The 22,930-nt window shown below is 36.6% G+C and overlaps 1 protein-coding gene across 1 annotated transcript in view; it reads right to left on the minus strand.

Annotated features, from left to right (window-relative positions):
- Nucleotides 1-916: 916 nt before the first annotated feature.
- The window catches only part of LOC306863227 (divergent protein kinase domain 2A-like), a 36,537-nt gene continuing 14,523 nt past the window's right edge, over nucleotides 917-22,930 (minus strand). The window contains exons 3-4 of the mRNA XM_079406467.1: nucleotides 11,066-11,369; nucleotides 917-2,699 (exon numbers count right to left, since the gene is read on the minus strand). Coding sequence (XP_079262593.1) covers nucleotides 2,368-2,699; nucleotides 11,066-11,369 — 636 coding nt within the window. The 3' untranslated portion in view covers nucleotides 917-2,367. The remainder of the gene's footprint in view (nucleotides 2,700-11,065; nucleotides 11,370-22,930) is intronic.

A 22,930-nucleotide genomic window follows, 5' to 3' on the forward strand; every position in this document is an offset into this window, starting at 1 on the left:
TCAGTGGTTCAACCGTAATATTATGAAGCTACAACAATACTTTTTGTGTGAAAATAATGACTCTTACATGTCAGTCTTCGATGCATGTTCAAAAAGTATTCTATATACTGTATTCAGTGAATAACTTCTAATCCGTTCTCTCAGTATGCAGGTGTGTAGAAACAAACAGCAAGCCTGTTGACCACTGAACTTAAAGGGATAGTTCACCCAAAAATGAAAATTCTGTCATTAATTACTCACCCTCATGTTGTTCCAAACCCGTAAGACCTCCGTTCACCTTTGGAGCACAAATTAAGATATTTTCTCTGCATGTACACAAAAAGTAATAACGTATCTTTATAAAATTGCAGTTGAACCACTGATGTCACATGGATTATTTTCCTGATGTCCTTGCAACGTTTCTGGACCTTGACTGTGGTAGTATTCTTGCTGTCTATGGGAGGGTCAGAGAGCTCTCAGAATTCATCAAAAATATCTTAATTTGTGTTTCAAAGATGAACAAAAGGTCTTACGAGTTTGGAAAGATATGAGGGTGAGTAATTGATGTCAATTTTAAATTTTTAGGTGAACTATCCCTTTAAATGTTCCTCATTTCTCTTATGAATGTATCAGTAAATACACTCACATCTGTTACATACATTAATCTCACATTACGTCAATTTCCCTTACCTATTGTTACAGGTCATATTAGATTAAGATCGTTTATTGTCATTGTACTTGCATCCAACAAAATTATTGATTTGCCAACGTATCCAGCTACAGATTGTACCGATATTATTATATTAGTACTGATATTTAGTAAATGCACATTAGTAAGAAGATTTAGTTACCTTAAGTGCAGGAAAATGCAGTGACATCACAAATAATTTAGACAACATACACCGGAAGTATATATATATATTCATTTATATATTTTCATTTATTCATTGATATTTAAACAGACTAAAAAGTTGTAAATACAACTTCTGAATGAAAGGCACAGTAAAATCAGACACAGCTGATATAATACTCAACAGAAATATAAGTACAGTACAAAAGCGGACAGTTATTTATAGCACGCAAAAAAATCTCTCACGTGCCAACACCTAACGAGAGACCATCCAGACACCGGTTTAGATTTGACAAGAGCGGAGGGATCTTCACTGATAATGGCTGATGGACACTTATTGCTTTGACTCTGACTGGCCAGAATCCAAACAGCGAAATAAAAAAAATAAAAAAAAGATTAAAATCTTAATTCATTTCATTTATTTGTACTGGCAGAAACATCAAGTTAAAAAGTGATTATTTAGCTTTCAAAATCTAGGCTCAATGGAGTGATACTGTCAGTCAAGCGCTAGCGTACTTCATTATCTAACGCATACTCATTAGCATACTGATCTAATTCATTGGTCCACCAAGTGCAAAATCAAACCAGGGAGGGAAAAAAAACAAAAAAAAAACAGCAGGCTGATGGCTCAAAGTTAAATGATCTTAAGTGTTAGAGACATTTAATTAAATTTTGATTAATTCAATTGCAGAGCTGTGAAATTGAAATGTTAAGATGGATTTTAAAGATAGAAAGTTCCATTTCAGCCTGTGCAGATGCACGTTCACACGTCGAGCAGTTGATAGTGCCGCATCACGCCGTGTGACGGTACATTATTTATATTTAACGGCCAATTAGAGACCTGGACCCCGCTCTGATTTAATAGCGCCATGTAATTTGGATTTATTGTGGCCGTCTCTCTGGACTTTGCTTGATTAATACAAACACAAATCTTCGTAACAAGTCTAACCACATTCCTGAATTTGCTCCGGGGTGGTTTGATTACGCTCGGTTTTTAGGCTCTGCCATTTTCGTTCAGAGGTTTGAGTTACATAGAACCAGACTCTTTGGTATATGCAAAGCAATTCCAACTCATTCCCCCTCTCCAATCTGCTCTAATTATGTACAGACATCCACATCCTTTCTACCATCTCAAAATTATGCTTTACGCCAAACTCATTCTTCTTGGAATGTAAGTGAATCAATTAGGCAGAAGACGTATGCTGAAAAGTTTTGGACAGAGTTAATGCTCGTGTACTAATATTCCCAGCTGCCTTTCGAGGTGTCACCGTTTTGCAAGTAAACCTCCAGCGAGAAATCGGAGGATGTTGACAATGGTGACGTAACCGCTGCCTTTATTGCAAAATAAACCATTGAATAAAAGCAATGAACTCAAGACATTTCAATAATTTAAAGATAAACGTAAGCAAAATGTGCACATAAAAGATTGTTGTGTGAAGGACGATTGGTCTGAGATAGTCACAGAAGATCCTCAAACCCTGAAGATGTCACCGGACATTGATGGGTGAACGTTGAGCGTTGACAGGGATGGGCGGTCATTACCTAGCGGTACCGCTTAGCTGGGTTAGGTACTCGCGCAGTTCTTTAGCTGCCTGGAATCGGCCATACCGCTTTCTAGGGTTGGCGCATTCGTCCAACAGGGATTCGAGTTGGCCGTCTTTGGCTATGTGTGGCGGGGGGTCGTGAAGAAGTCCGCCGGAGCTGCCCCGCCACACAGCATATCGTGAAAGAAGATTTTGACAGATGGCGTAATAATTGTGGTCCACTGTGACCCGCGAGCACAACATGTCTTTAGAGAAGGAGAGGCAGGCCTCCTTGTCGCACTCCTCAAACTTGCTCTCGTACCAGACGTCGTAGTTCTCAGGCTTATCTACAGGAAGATGACAGAAACAAGAGTAAATATGTAGTAGTTGAAGAAAATGTATCACAGACAAACCTTATTTCATGTTTTATAGGCTTTTTTTTGCGCTAGTCTGCTTTTTAGTTTGCTGCAACAGAACACAATGTTCAGTGTGGCAACATTTTGTCTTGCATTGTCTTTTCACAATTACATCATTAAGTGTGTTTTAGGTTTGACATTTCTTTAAAAAAAATGGCCAGTATGTCTTAATTTTAAAATTGAAAACAATATCTTCTTTTTATAAATCATATTTGGACACACTCATTGAGTTTGAACACAGTGAAAATATCAGTCGATGGACCAAGAGAGCAATTTGTGACTTAGAAATAGCACAGAGGCAATCACGTGGACATTTCAAAAGTACAGCATGTTCCTTCCTTAATAAAGGGACACAAATTGGTCTGTTTCTTTACCCAGAACACCGATCCATACAACCTTCATCTTCACACTTATTTTTCAAGAACTTGGCAAGTGGTGCAAATAAATAACAATCTCTATGATGGGAAACTCTTTGGAGTTGCATTAATGATCAAATTGATTAGAGTGAAACAACCCAGGAGATGCCAACCGCTAATCATGTTTGAGAAACTCAATGCCCTCCAGCCCCAGTCCTTCCTCAACTCCAATGACTCAATCCGTGTTTCTGGCATCAGGCTCTGCCTCAGGCCCAAGACCAATGCCTAAACTCAATCATCGCTCAACACAGATCTGCAGAAGCTGAGAGCCAAGGTGAAGAGATGTCATTTACTCTGCTAGACGTCTGTGTGACTGATGTGTGATCAGGCCCTGTCTTACCTCTAATGCACAGATCTGTTACATTCGTCTTTGCTGCAGCATCAAGACATATGAGGTCTCAATGCGGGTTTGTGTCTTTGTGCATAAAAAAAATTGCATAAAGGTTTAAAGACCATGAAAGACCAAGGCTTATTCTTGGTAAAGTAGATATTAAACTCCATGTATGTACAATATCTGTGGCATGCAGCTAATTAGCTCAGTGTTTTTTTCTTCCTCTCTTCCTCTTCCTCATGTTTTCCTCTTAGCATTAACACCCTTACATTGGAAGCCTAGCAAGCAAGCATGCAGCACCACAAACTAATGCTATATGCAAATATAGCCACAAGCGGCAATAATTACAGTCAAAGCACATGGAAAGAGGAAATGACCATAATTATTACATTTATTGTAGAATATATATCCTGTGGATGCAGTGCTTTGGGTGATTTTCAAAGCGCTCCTTAGCAGTGGAAGTCTTAACTGTCACCATCCCGTATACGGGACGACTAACTTTACTTCGATATATTACCATTAAATCCTAATCTAATCATGACAAACTATATATCGTTGGAATGGTCCAAGACTCCTAAATAGATATTTTACCACTGTTTGTTGTTAAGAATTATGTAGGAGCAGTAATAAATTAATTTATGACAAGAGCGCACCTCAAAACATATACACCATAACAGGAGCTCTGATCTTTGACACATAAAGTCTATTCGTTTCCTTTTTTTCCTAAACACATGTTTTAGTAATCATCATATATTATATATATCATTTCAAAGCTTAAAGTCTCAAAATTCATCCTGTGGAAACCGTTTTGAAATCAGATATTGCTTTACCATAGAAATGGTACTTTAAAATATTATAGTAGGCTCCTCCCCCCTTAGAGGGGGTGTCATATTCCAAATGTATTATGTCTTATAGAATCAAAACTTTTTATAATCTTGACAAAATACATATCATCGGAAAGGTCTGAGTCTCTAGATTCCATATTCCAAATGTATTATGGTCTTATAGAATCAAGTCTCAAGATTCCATATTTGGTGGTTATTTTGTGATAGGAGTAATAGTGAGAGAGAAATTGATACATTTGTGACAGAAAAGTGCATTAAAAAAAATTAAATGGGGTTTGAATGGCACCAGGTGGCTGTTTGTGGTATAACGCCTAAACAAAATTGCATAGTAACCTCAATTTTTTTTAGATCAACTTCAAATTTGGAACACAACTTACTTAGACAGATGGCTTTAATTTTATGCCAAATTTGGATTAAAACATTTTGTAAAATATTTACTTTATATAATATAAAATAATAATTGTACTGTACCTTTTATTTACAGTAAATTTAAACTTTTATAACTTTTTTACTTTCATGTTTTGAAATTATTTCACTTCTGCAATAATCTGCTGATTGTCTTCTTTAAAAAGAGACCTTAGGTCTGTATTCAAAAGCATTCATGAATTATAATAATTTAACTTTAAATAGTGCACTTTCAAGTCTGTTTGAATAGAACAGCCCAGTTACATGATATTAAAACATTTTGTTCCAATAATAATTACAATTATTTTGTTTTTATATTTTAATACAGTTAATAAAGGAGTCACTGCTGCTGTCAATGAATGTGCAAGTTTGCTGTTTAACATTTGCTTTAATGTATAAATATAAAGAAAAAAGAAAAAAAAAAAAAAAAACTGTTAAAAATTGTTATAGGGTACGTGTTCCAAAAGTTTTTGCTATTATATTAAACCATGAAATTTCACCAAAATTCGTACAGACTACAAACATTTTTGTATTGTGAAAACACTTAATGACAGTTTGAGAAAAAAAAAAAAAAAAAAAAAAACAGGAAATTTGATACAGATCAAAAAGAAGAGAATGTCAAAGACATTGTCGACAAACTCTCAGTTTTCAATAACTGCATACTAAACATACCAAACCATACAGTCCTATACATTATATTCAAGTCTGAATTCAGGTTGTAATCATCTTCTGAACCCACTCTCTCTCTTCCATTCTCTTTTGTTTCTTTACAAACATATCATCCTAATCTGTGCTGTATTATGTCTGGACAAGACATCCGCCCATTGCAAGGATGGAAGGAAGCTACTTGATCATCTTTAGCAAGCCAGAGAGACAAATGTGATTGTGAGCGTCAGTGGAGCAGAGCCATGCTCCAGATCAAAATTAATTTTAGGCTGTGGCTTTCCCTGCTTCGCTGGTCTAGTCAAACATTCTGTATCCAAGAATTGTGCGGGGTTCTCTCCAAAGCACTGCAGATAATTTCATTACGGAGCTGCGGATCAATGTTGCTTTGTGCTCTTTAAATACTGAACTGGTGAACTCGCAGCCTAATTGACTGGCCTTCTGTAGCATTAATTGTTCATAACAAAGAGTCTTTTTGGTCTCAATCTATTTGCACAGTTGTCGAAATGTGTTTCTATATCAAATTCTTGATGCAATGCAAAACTTCCTGTCAAGACTGATAACAATGCTGCCATTCACTAACCAACCGTACAAACACATGTTCATAAAATCATGATTCATCACATCAGTTTACAATCAAATTGATTCAAAATTTCTTACAAAAACATAAGAACCAATAAAAACCATACAGCTAATATACAGGTGAATCTCAAAAAATTGAATATTGTGAAAAAGTTCATTTTTTTCTTGTAACAAAAAGTGATATTTTAGATTAATTCGATGTAAAGTAAAACATTTCAAAAGTTTTTTTTTGTTTTAATTTTGATGATTAGAGCTTACAGCTCATGAAAGTCAAAAATCTGTATCTCAAAATATTAGAATATTTACATTTGAGTTTCAATTAATGACCATACCTACAGAATACATTCTGTGTATCTCTTGTTCTTTGAAACCACAATAATGGAGAAGACTGCTGACTTGGCAATGATCCGGAAGACGAATATTGACGCCCTCCACAAAGAGGGTAAGTTACAGAGGGTCATTACTGAAAGGTGTGGCTGTTCACAGAGTGCTGTATCAAAGCATATTAAATGCAAAGTTGACTGGAAGGAAGAATTTGGGTAGGAAAAGGTGCACAAGCAACAGGGATGACCGCAAGCTTGAGAATACTGTCAAGCAAAGCTGATTCAAACACTTGGGAGAGCTTCACAAGGAGTGGACTGAAGCTGAAGTCAGTGCATCAAGAGTCACCACGCTCAGACGTCTTCAGGAAAAGGGCTACCAAGCCACTTCTGAACCAGAGACAACGTCAGAAGCGTCTTACCTGGGCTGTGGAGAAAAAGAACTGGACTGTTGCTCAGTGGGCCAAAGTCCTCTTTTCAGATGAAAGTAAATTTTGCATTTCATTTGGAAATCAAGGTCCCAGAGTCTGGAGGAAGAGTGGAGAGGCACAGAATCCATGTTGCTTGAAGTCCAGTGTGAAGTTTCCACAGTCAGTGATGATTTGGGTTGCCATGTCCTCTGCTGGTGTTGGGCCACTGTGTTTTCTGAAGTCCACAGTCAACGCAGCCATCTACCAGGAAATTTTAGAGCACTTCATGCTTCCTTCTGCTGACAAGCTTTATGGAGATGCTGATTTCATTTTCCAGCAGGACTTGGCAACTGCCCACACTGCCAAAGGTACCAAAAGCTGGTTCAATGACCGTGGTGTTACTGTGCTTGATTGGCCAGCAAACTCGCCTGACCTCAACCCCATAGAGAATCTATGGGATATTGTCAAGAGGAAGGTGAGAGACACCAGACCCAACAATGCAGATGACCTGAAGGCCGCTATCAAAGCAACCTGGGCTTCCATTACACCTGAGCAGTGCCACAGGCTGATTGTCTCCATGCCACGCCGCATTGATGCAGTAATTCATGCAAAAGGAGGCCCAACCAAGTATTGAATGCATAGAAATGAACATACTTTTCAGAAGCCTGACATTTCTGTTTAAAATATCCTTTTTTTTATTGATCTTATTTAATATTCTAATTTTCCGAGACACTGTGTAATGAATCTATGTAATATATGGGTTTCACTTTATGAAATGAGTGACAAAAAATATTGACCTTTTTCATGATATTCAAATTTTTTGAGATGTACCTGTAAAGAAGAATGGATGGATGGATGGATGAAATACAAACAGGATGGATAAATGGATGGACAAATATAAACTAGAACAGCGTTTCCCAATCCTCACGCCCCCCGGCTCTGCACATTTTGTATGTTTCTCTTATCACTTGCGACGTTTGTTCTATTCAACCGTAAGTGCCCTGCGAAGTGGACATTACCAGATATTCCGCCATGATTCCAGTTCCAGTTCGAAACGAGCGTACATGTTCCATACAAAGCGTATTGAAGTGTGTGAGACGTGAATTTAAATATTTATTTACAGAGGTGTATTATGCATACTGCTCTATTAAGTTTCATCTGTATGTGAAGACGATGAGCAGCTCAAATCCGTTAATGAATGTTCCGAAGTTAAGTAAACTTCAATGGATTTCCACTTGCTCTGAGAGTATGGAGCAAAGAACACTGTGTAGGGATCATATCAATCGGAACACAGTTCATGCACGTAGCTTAAAACAATTTAAATTCATCCTAGCGGAGCTGTTTGACTGGTAAAAGGGGACACCCTCCCCTCGATGGCTCGCTCCCACTTCAATGACAGAGCTTCTTCTGTGAGGCTTCTGGCACCGTGACAAGTCGCCATTGAAGAAAGACCCGACTGGCGTCACTCTGTCCTCACTTGCGTGTCTCTTGCACACCCGCCCGCACAGACACGTATCCTATCTGAGGCTTTCAGGAACAAACCTTGTTCTCTGAATAGTGTTCTATCTGATGTTGGCCATCTCCCCTGAGAGTCTGGTCACAAAACACAAAGGTACAACACAAAATGTCTCTGCACGCTGATGACGCACTCAATTCTGACGTGCTGGGTGTGTAACAGCACTTTCTGCATTATTCTGGGTGTATAATGCATTTATTGGGGTGTATAATGAAAGAATGTAGAGCTATAGCACAACTGGTCACTACCTATTATCATTATATACACAAAAAAGTTCCAAAAGAGCTTTGGAATGATATGAGGGCGAGTTAATAATGACTTAATTTCCATTTTAAAAAATCAGTTGATTGGGTGTCAGGGGAAAAGAGTTGCATATGATGACATTGCCAAATTTTGGATTCTTTAAAAAACTAAAACTGGTTACTTGCTTCAGCAGTGTTTACTTTTAATGCATTCATTTATGGGCTTTTTATGACTTTAATGGTTTGGACTGTGAATAAACTGTAATTGGAGAAAGCGAGATAGAGGAGGGGATGGAGTCAGGAAATGACACCGGGTTTGAACTTCACACAAACACACCTACGGCAATCCATGTTCTAGGTATTATATTACGGTAAGGAAAGCCCTAGGTGCATGTTCTGAATGAGTTACGGGTCCGAGTACAAGACGATCGGCATAAATGGAAGGATCAGAGAAAATGTAGATCACACATATATATATATACATATATATATATATATACATATATATATATATATATATATATATATATATATATATATATATATATATGTAGATCATGTTTTGACCATTTTGAATCTGATCGGGACGAAGTAGTCAGTGAGAGAGATGCCTTTACAGACATAAACATATCTAGTTGTGTCGTGGCTGGACCGATAACCCGTCAATCTGAGTATGTGTGTGTGTGTGTGTCTGTCTGTTCTGTTTATTGAATGCAATTTCAGTTATTCATATAATTATTTACAGGTGAAAGAATATGACATTTGACTGTAATTTGCTTGAAAATGCACTACTTTGATAAAAAAAAAAAAAAATTCTCAGTTTTTTGTCCAAAATGTTGTATTTCTGATGAAACCTGTGCGCATTCAAGTGGTGATAAAACACGAACACATGAAGATAGAATAAAATAAATATATATATATAGGTATATATAGGTTCGGTTCTTTATTTTGATATATAATACGTTCATATATTCATAGCAGAAAATATTCTGAGGGCCGTTAAATTTAGGTGAAAATCATCAAATGCTGGTGGGGGCTGGCAACTTAACAAAAAAAAAAAAAAAAAAAAAAAAAAAAAAAAAAAAAAAACGCTGGCGGGGAAAGAGTTAATTTTCATTTTAGTACAGGTTTTAACTAACTGTTTGTCATTTTCATTTTTGTATTTCTATTTAGATTTTACTTTTATTTCTGTTTTAGGCAGTCATTTGAGTACTTGAAAATTTAAAATATGAACTGAAATAAAATATAAGTTCAAGTTTTTATTTTATTTATTATTGTTATCTAATATTTTGATTTTATTTATTTATTTAGTAGTTTAAATTTTATTCAACAGTCTGCTAAAGTTATTTTGGGTCATTCTGACATCCTTTGTTAGGGCAAAAACTATTAAACATTATTATTATTATTATTATTTTATAATTTAATAATAGTTATTACCCATGTGTATGATTAATGGAGATAACACCACATAAGTATCTAAGTATTGTGTAGTCCTCTGAAGTCATACGACAGATTTGTGAGTAGAACAAACTAAAATTAAGGTTTACAAGCAAAATACCGTACTTCTGCAAGCCTCATGAGGAGAAAAAAAAAAAGTGTTTAGAGTCTCATTTAATGCGTTTCACAGAATTGCTCAGATTTTCCAAAACCATTGTTAACCAAATATGGCCAGTTCCTTCATTACTACCATAGTTAACAATTTGGTATTTCCCGAAACACAATTAAAATGAACAGCATGGGAAATGTGTGGTTGGATTGTTAAAAGCATATGACATGTGGACTTCAATGGAGCATGCTCTTGGGCAAATAAGCAAGCTTATATGCAGTACATTCTGTATCAGTCATTGCATTTAAACATATACACACATTTCAATTCCTATATTTTAGACATGAGTGTGTAAACAGTGCTGGGCAGTAACTGATTGCATGTAATCTGCATTATGTAATCAGATTCCAAAAACAAATAACTTGTAATTAAAATATATTAAATTTTAAAATACTCAATCAGATTACAGTTACTTTTTTTTTATAAATTACATGATTACATATCAATCACACAATGGGAGTAAAGTATTCATTACTTGATTCTTTGATTAATTCTTTTTCTCTTTTAAATTTTCAATTCTAAAATTCTACTGCTTTTACACATCTGGAACTTCTTCCAGCTTTTCATCAACTCACAAACCCTCTGTAGTTCATAAAGTAGTGTTAAATACACTTCATTATGCTGATAAGAAAGAATGGAACATATTTTAGGTCAAAAGTAGTCAGACCACCTCATATGTGCGGTCCAAAAGATTGTTACAAACTATAATTTCAATCATGTAATTTGTAGCAGACTACAGTTTGTAAGTAATATCCAGCACCTTGTGTAAATGATAACAGAATTGTATTTTTTGGGCGAGATTAAATTTTCGTTTTTATATTCAAATTATGTGGATTGTGCATATTTCTGGGGAGAAACGTTGTGTGTAGGATGCCGTTTTCACTACAGTAAATAAAGATACTTTGTGTGTACAGAAAGAGGTTTACTGTACATATAGGAAACAGACAATCTATTTACTTACTCTGTTTGATCAACCTCTTGTCAGCCACCACAACATTCTCCGCATCCACCACGATGACCTTCCCGTCCCGCGGGCCCACGGCGAAGTTATCGAAGCTGACGTCCAGCAGATAGAGAGCAAAGTCGAAGTCGTTGTTAGTAAGCTGCTCCGCAATGTCCATCAATTGCTTGGCCAGGTCCACTCTCTTTTCCCAGGGAGCATTGAAGAAACTCCACAGCTCCTCGCCCACGTAGTTCACCGCCACCATCCGCCCGCAAGCACCCAGGTACTTCGCAAATGGCCAGCCTTCGTCTGAGGGGAAACTCTGAGAAGAGCACACAAGGGAACGATTTGGAGTTTATGTTCAATAAAATTTAAAAGACCCTACTAAGCGAGTTTCGAAATTCCCATCGTACCCCATCACTGAACTTCAAGTTCAAATGAAACCGTTTCTTCGGTCAAACTAAGTTGGCTACTCCATGTGAACTTCAAATACCTTCATAGAATAACAGTAAATTGGACTACGGGGAATTGTGATTGGTTTCAACTCTGACGGTGATGCTTCTGGTGTGCAGACGTCGAATTGAAATGTTTTGAGATGAAAGCTAACAGCTCTGGTAGGAGGGCTACTTGAAGAGGGGGAAAAATACGACATCAGTTGCATGCAAAACAGCAGGTTATTATTTTAATATGATGCTTGTTTTGTCTGACTCACATAGAGGCAGGAAATTTGTGGATGCTGGGGAGGCATCTGTCAGTTGTGACTTTACTTTGCTAGACTCTTCAGATACACACCAACGAGGCAAGTGAAGCAGCTGTACCCCAGCAACTGGGTTGGTCTCTCAGGGCCTTGAGTGGGCACGTCTCATTACAGCTCCTCTGTCTATTCCATCTACCGCAGCATGGAAGTGCAGAGTCGATTAGATATGAAAGAGCACAAATTAGAGCAAAATAAAAGGGAAAAACCAAATACATTCGCTGTCCTGACCACACAATCTAGTTTGTTCAATCAGAGTGCCACTCTATTTTAATGAGTCATATTTGCAATGTACAAAACCTTCGTCTTGTTTTACTCTGGGACCTTCTGGCTGATGTTCAGCAATAATTTCACCTGCTTCATTTTTTCAAGCTACTCAAATGACTCACACGAGCTTCATTGATATTGACAGACAGCGCTGCAATCGGATTGACTTTTATTTCACAGTCACAGAAATTTAATAGTCTAGTTTAATCTGCCTCAGAATTTGGTTAAAGTTTAATGTAGAGTCTCATTAATATTTCACCATACACATATTATTTAAAAACATACAATCAGTAAAAGGATGCAGAATAAAACAGCTTCTGTTCAGTCCGAGAGCTTTTTGTTACTCTTAAAATGGTAATGTAGAAGGGGAAAACACAAGTGGTATTTTCATGCGGCTATACCATGTATGCTATTATTGTTGTATGCATATTGTACACATTATGCAAATACTGAAATTTGGAGTGATGGCAGTACCCCCGATATGCTATTGGGTCAATCTCAAACAACACTGTCCAAGATCTTTTTAAAAATCTTTTGTAGTGTCTATGTTGGTTTTGAAAATGTTAAATGTAATATAGTGTCAAAATATAGTCTAATCATCAAGTAAAAGTTTATATATTCCTTTCACCCTGAATAGATGGAATGTACACATCCTAATCAATTTCCTAAAAAAAAAAAAAAAAAAAAAAAAAATATATATAAATAAATAAATAAATAAATAAATAAATAAATAAATATATAAATAAATAAATAAATAAATAAATAAATAAATAAATAAATAAATATATATATATATATATATAAATAAAAAATAAAAAAATAAAAAAACATATACATATATATATATATATATATGTATATGTTTTTTTATTTTTTTTATTTTTTATTTTTATATATATATATATATATATATATATATATATATATATATATATATATATATATGTATATGTTTTTTTATTTTTTATTTATATATATATATATATATATATATATATATATATATATATATATATATATATATATGTATATGTTTTTTTATTTTTTTTATTTTTTATTTATATATATATATATATATATATATATATATATATATATATATATATATATATATATATATATGTATATGTTTTTTTATTTTTTATTTATATATATATATATATATATATATATATATATATATATATATATATATATATATATATATATATATATATATATATGTTTTTTTATTTTTTATTAATATATATATATATATATATATATATATATATATATATATATATATATATATAATTGTTTTTTTAAATAAATAAAATGCCACACACTAATATTTTGTAAAGGTATATAAAAGACCTAATTCTAATCATAAATATTTTTTATTATTATTTTATTTTTATTTGTTTATTTTTTAAAAACTAAATTAATTGTGCATATCATAAACAAAAACAAATCATCTGATATTTTAAGAAACATGACCTGTTTTATGTTTCTGCTCAGTGGTCATACCACATGACTTTGATTTGATTATTTATAATATTTGAACAATCCTGCTTCACTAATAACAGCATATTATCCCAAAGTACTCTATTCAAGAATGTCATTTTTTTTAATCAGGCTTTTTCTTCATATCATCTAGACAGTCGCCCCCAAAATGATAAAACATTATTTTAGAAATTTAAAACATGTTTATAATAGAAGATATGTATTCAAGACTTTTTATATGCAAATTAAAATTTTTAAATAAATTAAAAGATTCAAAAAAAATAAATAAGTGGCATGTTATTGTTATTATTATAATTTTTTTCTTGTTCTATTTGACTGTGCTAAACTGAAATAAAATTGCTGCATTACATGATGCAATCACAGCCAATCAGACAACCTTTCCAAAGCTTGTGTATTTTTTTTCTTCACAAAATTGCAAAAATGCTAAATATTCATAATTATTTGTAACTGAAATAAACTCAACCTAATGAGGTCATGAAAACCATGTAGCTCATTACTGTATGACCAGTATTGTGACCCACAAACACATTGCAGTGCACTCATTACACAACAACAACGAGACTATCCATCATCAGTTTTTTTTTTTTTTTGTGACAACCCCATCCTCCTTGTCTTCCTGTCCATCTGTCATTCTATCAGCGGTGTACATGCAGAAGCTAGACAGCTTTGAAGCTGCACTATTAAAGCCTTTTGACTCTAGCCACGGCCTCTAAGAAGAGACAGATGAGATAAGACTCAAACTATCAGGCCATGCTCCAGTTAGGCCAACAAATCCAGGCGGTAAACAAAACACACACTCCCTCTAATCAGCACTAAACCGTGCCAACAATTTCTACAAATCCAATTTGTTCCAAAGCAGTATAAAATGGAGTGTGCAATAATAACAATATTAGCTCACTCTGATATTAGTAATTAGCGTGAGGCAAAGCGGAAGCAGGCAAGAAGTCTGGGAGTAAGGCGGTCAATACTCTATAAGAGAACTGGGTCAATCAGCAGCCTCACAGCGCTGCTCATTCCCAGCACACTTCCTGTGTGGGTTTGACCAGGGGCTCTCCAGAAAGAAGGGGGGGGGGGGGGGGGGGGTTCCATGGAGAAGGGAGGAAAACACCTCGCAGACCTCAATGAGAGGGATTTGAATGGAGAAACAGCAGGCCAATCGCTTTTTTGATGGGCTTTGTTGAAGTCTTGCTCTGTTAATGAGGGTTAAGGGTGGCCTTTAGCAAAAAAAGACCTGCGTAAGGAGGCCCTGAGGCTGTTCGGCATCACATTTACAGCCGCTTTTATGTAGTTCATGCATCAGCAGCTGTCAGTCTGGGACTCAAAGACGGCTGAGTGGACTAGGGCCAGTGTGAGAGAGAATTTTGGGCCAGCTGACAGAATTGTCAAAATTTGGGGATGGCACTCCACTGGAATATGTTAAACTCTTCCTGTGCTGACTCTGACCAAATGGGTGTTAATGGTTATTGGTTAATTGTTTTAACATGTGAATATACAGATTACATATTTGACCATTTATAAACATATAAAAATAAAATTGATTACAATACATTACATGCACACACTACTGCTCAAAAGATTTTTACAAAAAAATATATTCAGCAAGAATGCATTAAATTGATCAAAAGTGGCTGTAGAACAATTATAACCAAAGATTCCTTTTTCATCCTGAAAAAAGTACCACTGCTTCCAAAAAAAGATAGCTGCACAACTGTTTTCAACATTGAAAATAAGAAATGTTTATGAAGCAGCAAGTTAGCATATTAGAATGATTTCTGAAGGATCATGTGACACTGAAGACTAGAGTAACGATGCTGAAAATACAGCTCTTCATCGCAGGAATAAATTACAATTTAAAAGTATTTAAAATAGAAAACAGTTACTTTATATTGCAATAATATTTACCTTTTCAACTGTATTTTTGATCGGCCTTAATGAGCAGAAAAGTTAGTAAGATAAAAATCTTACTAACTCCAAGTGTTTTAACTGTATTAGTAGTAGTAGCTGTTAGAATGACGTTATGACTGAAATCAAATTTTTGTAACTCATTTAAATTTTTGCCACTGTCATGTTAGCACACATATCTGTTCTCTCTTGAACACAGGATATCTGTTCCCCCAGTGCACTTAAAACTCTAATCCAGTATCCAGGAGTTATTAACTTTACCGATGAGGCGTTGAAGTGGCAAAATAAATTGGAAACTGGGGTCTCATTTAACATTGACTACACTTTAATATTAATAAAAAGAGGTGCTTGGGTGGAAATCTTTCCCTTTATCTCTCTCTCTTTTTTTTTATTAAGAAACATCTATTTTATGAGAGAGCAAGAGAGTGAGAGCGAGAGAGAGAGAGAGAGATAGAGAGAGAGCGAGAGAGAGCGAGAGCGAGAGAGAGCAAGAGATAGAGAGAGAGAGAGAGAGAGAGAGAGAGAGCGAGAGAGAGAGAGAGAGAGAGCGAGAGCGAGAGAGAGCAAGAGAGAGAGAGAGAGAGAGAGAGAGAGAGCGAGAGAGAGAGCGAGAGATAGAGAGAGCGAGAGAGAGAGAGAGAGAGCGAGAGAGAGAGAGAGAGAGAGAGAGAGAGAGAGAGAGAGAGCGTGTTAATTGGTGGCATTAAGAAGTGCTGAGGGAGCACAACTCCACCTAAAGTGATACAGTGGCCGCTCAGAATGATCAGTGGGAAATTTCCATTCTTATCCACACAATAACCAGTGGCTTTCTCCCTCCACTGTCATTTCTTGAAAGGAGCTATATTCAATTACACTTTTTTTTTCCTGAAATGAACTTGAATGTTTGGCCAAGGTTTCTGATCAAAAGGGTTGTGCATGACTTTTCATCACTCTTTCCTGACATGTATCCTTGAAAATAATCAGGTTATTTTTGCTATTATACACTGTAAAACCGAACAGTGAAAGGAATGAAATTAAATGAGTTCATTTAACTCAAATAATAATGAAAGCTCATTGGACTTAATTGAAATAAGTTCTGTAAATTCAATATGTTGTTGTAGTAAGCTGAACTTAAAATGATTGAGTTTTCTAGTTCCCAGCATGCTTTGCATCAGACAACAAGGAAAATAAATGTTGAAATTAAGTGTTATTTTGTGTGTTTTGCACAAAACACAGGGAGACATAAGTTGTTAGTACTTAGGTTTTGGTTTTGTAGTGTTACCATTATGGTAAAGAGTAGAGCCTGTGGTTAGGTTGAGGATGATCAGCAAAACTTAAAGACTATATATACTGCATGTTGTATGACTAGTTACATGCAAGTGTATAGTGAGAGTCTTAGCATGTGTTAATGTGATTTTGCTAACTAGCACTTAATTATAAAGATCAGAATGAATGAGCTGTTTATGGAAGCAAGTTGTTTGTAGATATCATTGTGAAGAGTGGAGTGGGGTAAAATTGTTTAGTTGTTTAATCGGTTTTGATAATGTCCTTTAATTTACATAGCAGCTACTTTTTCTTTTATATACCAAATTGTATGCATGCAACTGAATTGAACCCATATACATAAATACATACAAGTATCGTCTTGTTTATTTCAATGGGTTTTGAAATGTGCAACTCAGAAGCCCGATTCAAATCACAGGCATCCCAATCCCATAATAACACCATAACAATTAAGGTATTAAGTATTTGTGACTTGTGTAAAGTTTATATTGGCTAAATGTCATACCTATTTAATAAATCATAAAAATGGTCAAACCGGCAGGATGAAAAAAACAGAGAACATAAGGAAGAGAGGATAAGACAGAAAGCGTGTGCCCAGCAGATCTCCACAGAATCTCACCCTGCTGAAAACGAAACAGCCTCAGACAAATGGCTTTCCTCCAGAGGAGAGGATGAAAAGAGTAAACCTGCAGTTTTTACAATGTCATGCCCTTCCAAACAGCATCTCGCATGAGAGCAGCTCTGTTGTGTAAGAGTGGATCTTTGGGTCAGATAACAATTTGCTAAGACTATTGTTGACCAATGTGATTTCTGCAATCTGACCCCACACATGTAATTATGAAAAAAAAAAAAAAGTGTGCGAATTGTGTTTCTTTGACAAGCTTTGTCAGATAACTGCAATTTGTACTAATATACAGAAATATACAGTTCACCCAAATATGACTTTTTTTCATGTGACAGAATTTGTCATTTAATGTGCTTTCCTTTATATTCTTATCTGTAAATTCCCAAGAGTATTATCATTTTTCAAAAAGGTTTATCCTGGCTGTAAGCGAGACCCTATTAAACAAAGACTTCATTAAATCACTGAGTGTATGTGTGCATTAACCACAGAGTACAACAGAACGAGGGAGCGTCAAAATCTAAACTAAAATATTAATTTTTATAAAACATTTGTTGAGGTTTAACAACTATATTTTTTATTGAAATCCTTCATGTAATGAACATTCTAATGCTTACATGTTAATTATTTTGTGACTAAGTTTTACTTATTTTTTTTTTAATATTTAAAACAGTTGAGTACATTTTTCAGGATTCTCGGATTAATAGAAAGATCAGGTTTTATCTGAAATAAAAAGCTTTTGTTACATTGTACAAAATACCATTAAAAGCTTGGAGTCGGTATATACATCAAAACTGATGATAAAGACATTTATGATGCGTACATAATTCTAATGTTACAAAAGATTTATATTTATGCTGTTCTTGTGAAGTTTCTATTCAAATAAATCTGAAAAAATCTACTTAGCTGTTTTCATAATAATAATAATAATATTTTTGGAGCAGCGAATCAGAATATTATAATGATTTCTGAAGGATCATGTGAATGGAGTAATGATGCTAAAAATTCAGCTTTGAAATCACAGGAATAAATTACATTTTAAAATGTATTAAAATAGAAAACATTACTATTACTTAAAATATATATATCAAAATGTTACTGTTTTTGCTGCATTTTGGATCAAATAAATGCAGGCTTGGTGAGCAGAAGAGACAAACAACAACAAAAACATTAAAACTCTTTGTGGTGAGTGGGGCGGGGCCGAGAGCCGTGGGAACGGAGCGAGGCCGGTGGAGTTAATGATAATGAGCGACACCTGCGACACTCACCGGTCTCGAGTCCCACGGAGGAGCTCCGGAAGGATAAAAGGAGGAGTGACGACAGTGGAAGACGAGAGAGGACCAGGCCTGGATTTTAGTTTTGTATTTTGTGTGCGGCAGTCGTCCGTGAGGGGCTGCCGCTGTACTTATACTTTTGTTTATTTTGGTTATTAAATATTTAAATGTTTGCCGGTTCCCGCCTCCTTCTTCCCGAATCTATGAACGTTGTTACATTGGTGCCGAAACCCGGGAGGAAGGAGGGACACGCTGTCAGAGAGCCCTCGCTGCTGAGGGGGATCGCGGTGCTGAGGAGATCGGGCAGCAGGGAGTAGCGGGGACGGCCGCTGGCTGCCCGAGGCGACGGTGGTGCTGGAGCGATGGAACATCAGGTGGGACGGAAGACTCGCTGCCGTGCTCCTGGGTCGAGGAGGGGGGCTGCAGTCCGAGAGGGAGCGGAGGAGTCGGCGCCATTCGCCGAGTGGCCGGAGCCTGCTGCCATCCGCCATGATGGGGGAGGAGCAGGGAATGGGGGACTCGCTGCCGGCTGCCCTCGACCGGAGGAGCCATCGCCGTCCGCCAGGAGGCGGAGCGTCGAGCCGTCCACCAAAGAGGTCCAGTACCATCGCATGGCACTGCGAGTGAGAGCCTCTCAGCTGGTTGAGGACCAACCAGCAGTGTGTCCGGGGAACCGGACCGAATTTTTATTTTTTTTTCCTCTCTCCCCTCTCTCGTCTCTGTCACTCCTCATCCTTCCGTCTCCTTTTCTCTCGCCTCGTCTGTCCGTACCCCCAGGTACGCCGCGGCCGCCCTGACGGGGGGAGTAGAGCGCAGTCTCGAGGGTACCCCCCGGCCTGCGAGGGGCGATGGGGGTATGTGGTGAGTGGGGCGGGGCCGAGAGCCGTGGGAACGGAGCGAGGCCGGTGGAGTTAATGATAATGAGCGACACCTGCGACACTCACCGGTCTCGAGTCCCACGGAGGAGCTCCGGAAGGATAAAAGGAGGAGTGACGACAGTGGAAGACGAGAGAGGACCAGGCCTGGATTTTAGTTTTGTATTTTGTGTGCGGCAGTCGTCCGTGAGGGGCTGCCGCTGTACTTTTACTTTTGTTTATTTTGGTTATTAAATATTTAAATGTTTGCCGGTTCCCGCCTCCTTCTTCCCGAATCTATGAACGTTGTTACACTCTTACTGTTCAAAAAATGGTAGTGTATAATTTAATTTAATAATAACTTAATTACCCAAATTGTATTTATATATGATGAAAAATAAGATATTTTTCAGCCTGGTTGACTTTCTTCTTACAGGATAAATGTTGTGACAGACTAAGAAATGTATTTTTAAATGCAAATACCTTCTCTAGATATACGTAGAGAACCATTACGTTGGGATTTGTTTTTGTCAAAAATATATGTTAATTAATATTTCATTATCTGAATGATAGTATTAATAGAATGCATGAGTATTTTAGATTAATGGAGAATTGTCATTCAATCCACCATTCCTGTGGAACTCCAATTACGATATTCTGCATTTAATAAACTTTGTTAATCAAGGGAATTGCTGGGCAGCTATATAGAATCCACAGCACCTACAAAACATGATTGGCTCTCATTAGAGACGCTGGAATCTTTGAATTAGTCAGATACGGTTAGAGAGTATACTGAAGATCGAGATGGCCTTATGATACGTGACTAACATGCCTTTTAATTATTCCGTATGAAATGCAAATATAGGTAAAAATGTCAAAGGTGAAATTGGCTGGAAATATGCGCTGATGTTTAATTTAACAGCATGGCACGAACATCATTAAGCAGATGTTCTTGTTAGTGCTTCATCTTATCCTGTACTGGATCAGTCACAGAATTAATTTGTTGGCCCAATAACATTTCCATCACAAACTTCTTGTTGTTGGCTTGTCTGATTGTCTTCTAATGCTGCTGTTGTGTCAACCAACACCTGCTAACCCATTAAAACAACCGTAACAGATAATATGGTCCCACTATTTCATTGCTCTAGTTTAAACATATTAATGTGTCAGCCAGAGTTCTTTTTAAAACACACTTGTATAATAAAAATTTGTGCCAATAGCAGATTCTCTGCTGGAGCAAAACCCTCTAAAAACAGGTGCGCAATATGCTGATACCATATCACAGCAGCGTTCTGTCTATAAGCTTTGCATAGCCAACCCATTTGAGAGAATGAACTCATGGACGGACTAAATATTAACATTACTATAAATTCCCTTTTCATTTCAGGTGTAACATAAGGCTTACATAAGAAAATGTTTGAAATACATACGTAACTCTCCGTAAATAATTTTTTTGTGATACTATGGCAATTGTCAGCAAATCTGTACCAGTTACAGAGGGATTCAGGCGAGCAGATCCAGAACAGCTTTGGCACCTAAGATCTATTGCTAGGAATCGTCATTATTGTTTTGGGTTCTCACTGTTTGGTTGGTGTGTGGGTGATTTCATGCGCAAGATAAGTTGTCTGCGATTCTTGATTACTGAAAATGACACTGTATTTTATGCCAAATTAAGAAAAAAAAAAAAAAATGTAACTGATGTTTTAGTGTTTCATTTGCTTTTCCCATGCTAGTCCAATTCTGCATTTGACACTTGCCACTTTTGAGTATATATGCTAGGGCTGTGCAAATAATCAAATGCGATGATCATGCGCATCTCGTCAGTACAGCCGGTTCTGTGATTAATAGTAAATCTCCATCACCTGTTTTCAGATGGAGCGGCATTTAATACACAGAGCCGTAGTTCGCCGACAAGCTACGCAATATCGTGTTCATCGATTTACCGCCGATAATGAACACGATATTGGATAGCTTGTCAGTGAACTACGGCTTTGTGTAATAAATGCTGCTCCATCTGAAAACAGGTCTAGGGCAACTTTGATGAACTTTATATATCAGGAAAGGGGATTGGGAAAGGTCCATGAGCTGGGACGCCCAAAGCACAATACATTGGTGTGCTGCCCAAGAGGCTATCAGCACAGACGGAATAGTAATAATTTTAAATACTGCCAGATCCACCAAGTTGAAATCTGTTCTCGACACAATTGTTATGGAGCCAAATATGGCTTTAGAGCTGCAGTAAAAGACATTAGCTGATTATCTGATGGGGAAAAAAAGGAAAAATTGGGAATTGGTATAACATCTAGTATAATATGAATGTTTAATGATATTTATGTGGCTTGCAAAACAATAAAACACAATGCAGTTTACAGCATCTTCCAGTCTGGTAGGGTGGGGGATGAGTTTTAGATTAGGGATCTCATTAGCTTGGCATGCAGATGTGTGCGTTTACCCAAATAGATGTTAACTGCAGTCCTAAACATTTCACATTACAGATAACAGTAATTAGCAGTCATCCCGCCCAGTGTTTCACGTGTAACCGTCTATAACCGCCTTTCTCATGTAAAACGCTCTGCCAGGGTCTGGTGAAATTCTCCACATTTTCTCCAGTCGTCAATCCCTGGGATCTGTAACAAACATGTCAGGACAAGCAGTGATGAAATGCTACAGTAAATGCAAGAAAAAACAATGTGGATGAAAACATCCTCTCACTGGCTGTGAAACATATTACACAGTCTGATAAGCCAATTTAAAGGGCTGTTGAGGAAGAAATAAACGCAAGTTGTTTTGTTCTTCACATTAAACATCTGCCCTTTTCCCTCAAACCCCATTGTTGACCTGCGGTCAGCCACGCAGGCGTGGAAGCAGAACAGCCCCCGCCTGGCATTTTGCTCGGCCATTAAATTTTAAAACAGAGTCAGTCTACAGAGAGAGCTCGTCCCTGCGGGGTGCCGTGCTTATTCTACAGCTTGGCAGACTTTTCTCCACCCCTTCCCCCAAAATCTCCCTCTCTGCATCCCATCCCAGATTACAGACCACCGATCCACCAGCTGAGAACAAGAACAAGTGAAGAGAAGGAGATATAAAGTGTTGAATGTTTTGTTCTGTATACTCAGTCTACTGGTCTATTTTTGAACAAGCACAAGCAAGGTCTTTAAAGGCATACATATATATTTCATTCAAAAAATTTAAATTATGTCATTTAATCATCACCGAATGTCTTTCAGTTGTTGAACACAAAAATATGATATTTTGAAGAACATTGGTAACCAGATGGTAGCCACTGACTTTCATAGTATGTAAATAAATAAATAAATATTTACATGCATACATAAATAGAAATGGAAGTAAACAGCTACCATCCTATACCTAAAATTGTTTTCGATGAGATATAATTTTGGAAATAGATTATGTCCCACTGAGTACACTCAAACAAAACCC

Source organism: Barbus barbus (genome assembly GCF_936440315.1).
Source record: "Barbus barbus genome assembly, chromosome: 44".
Taxonomy (NCBI): domain Eukaryota; kingdom Metazoa; phylum Chordata; class Actinopteri; order Cypriniformes; family Cyprinidae; genus Barbus; species Barbus barbus.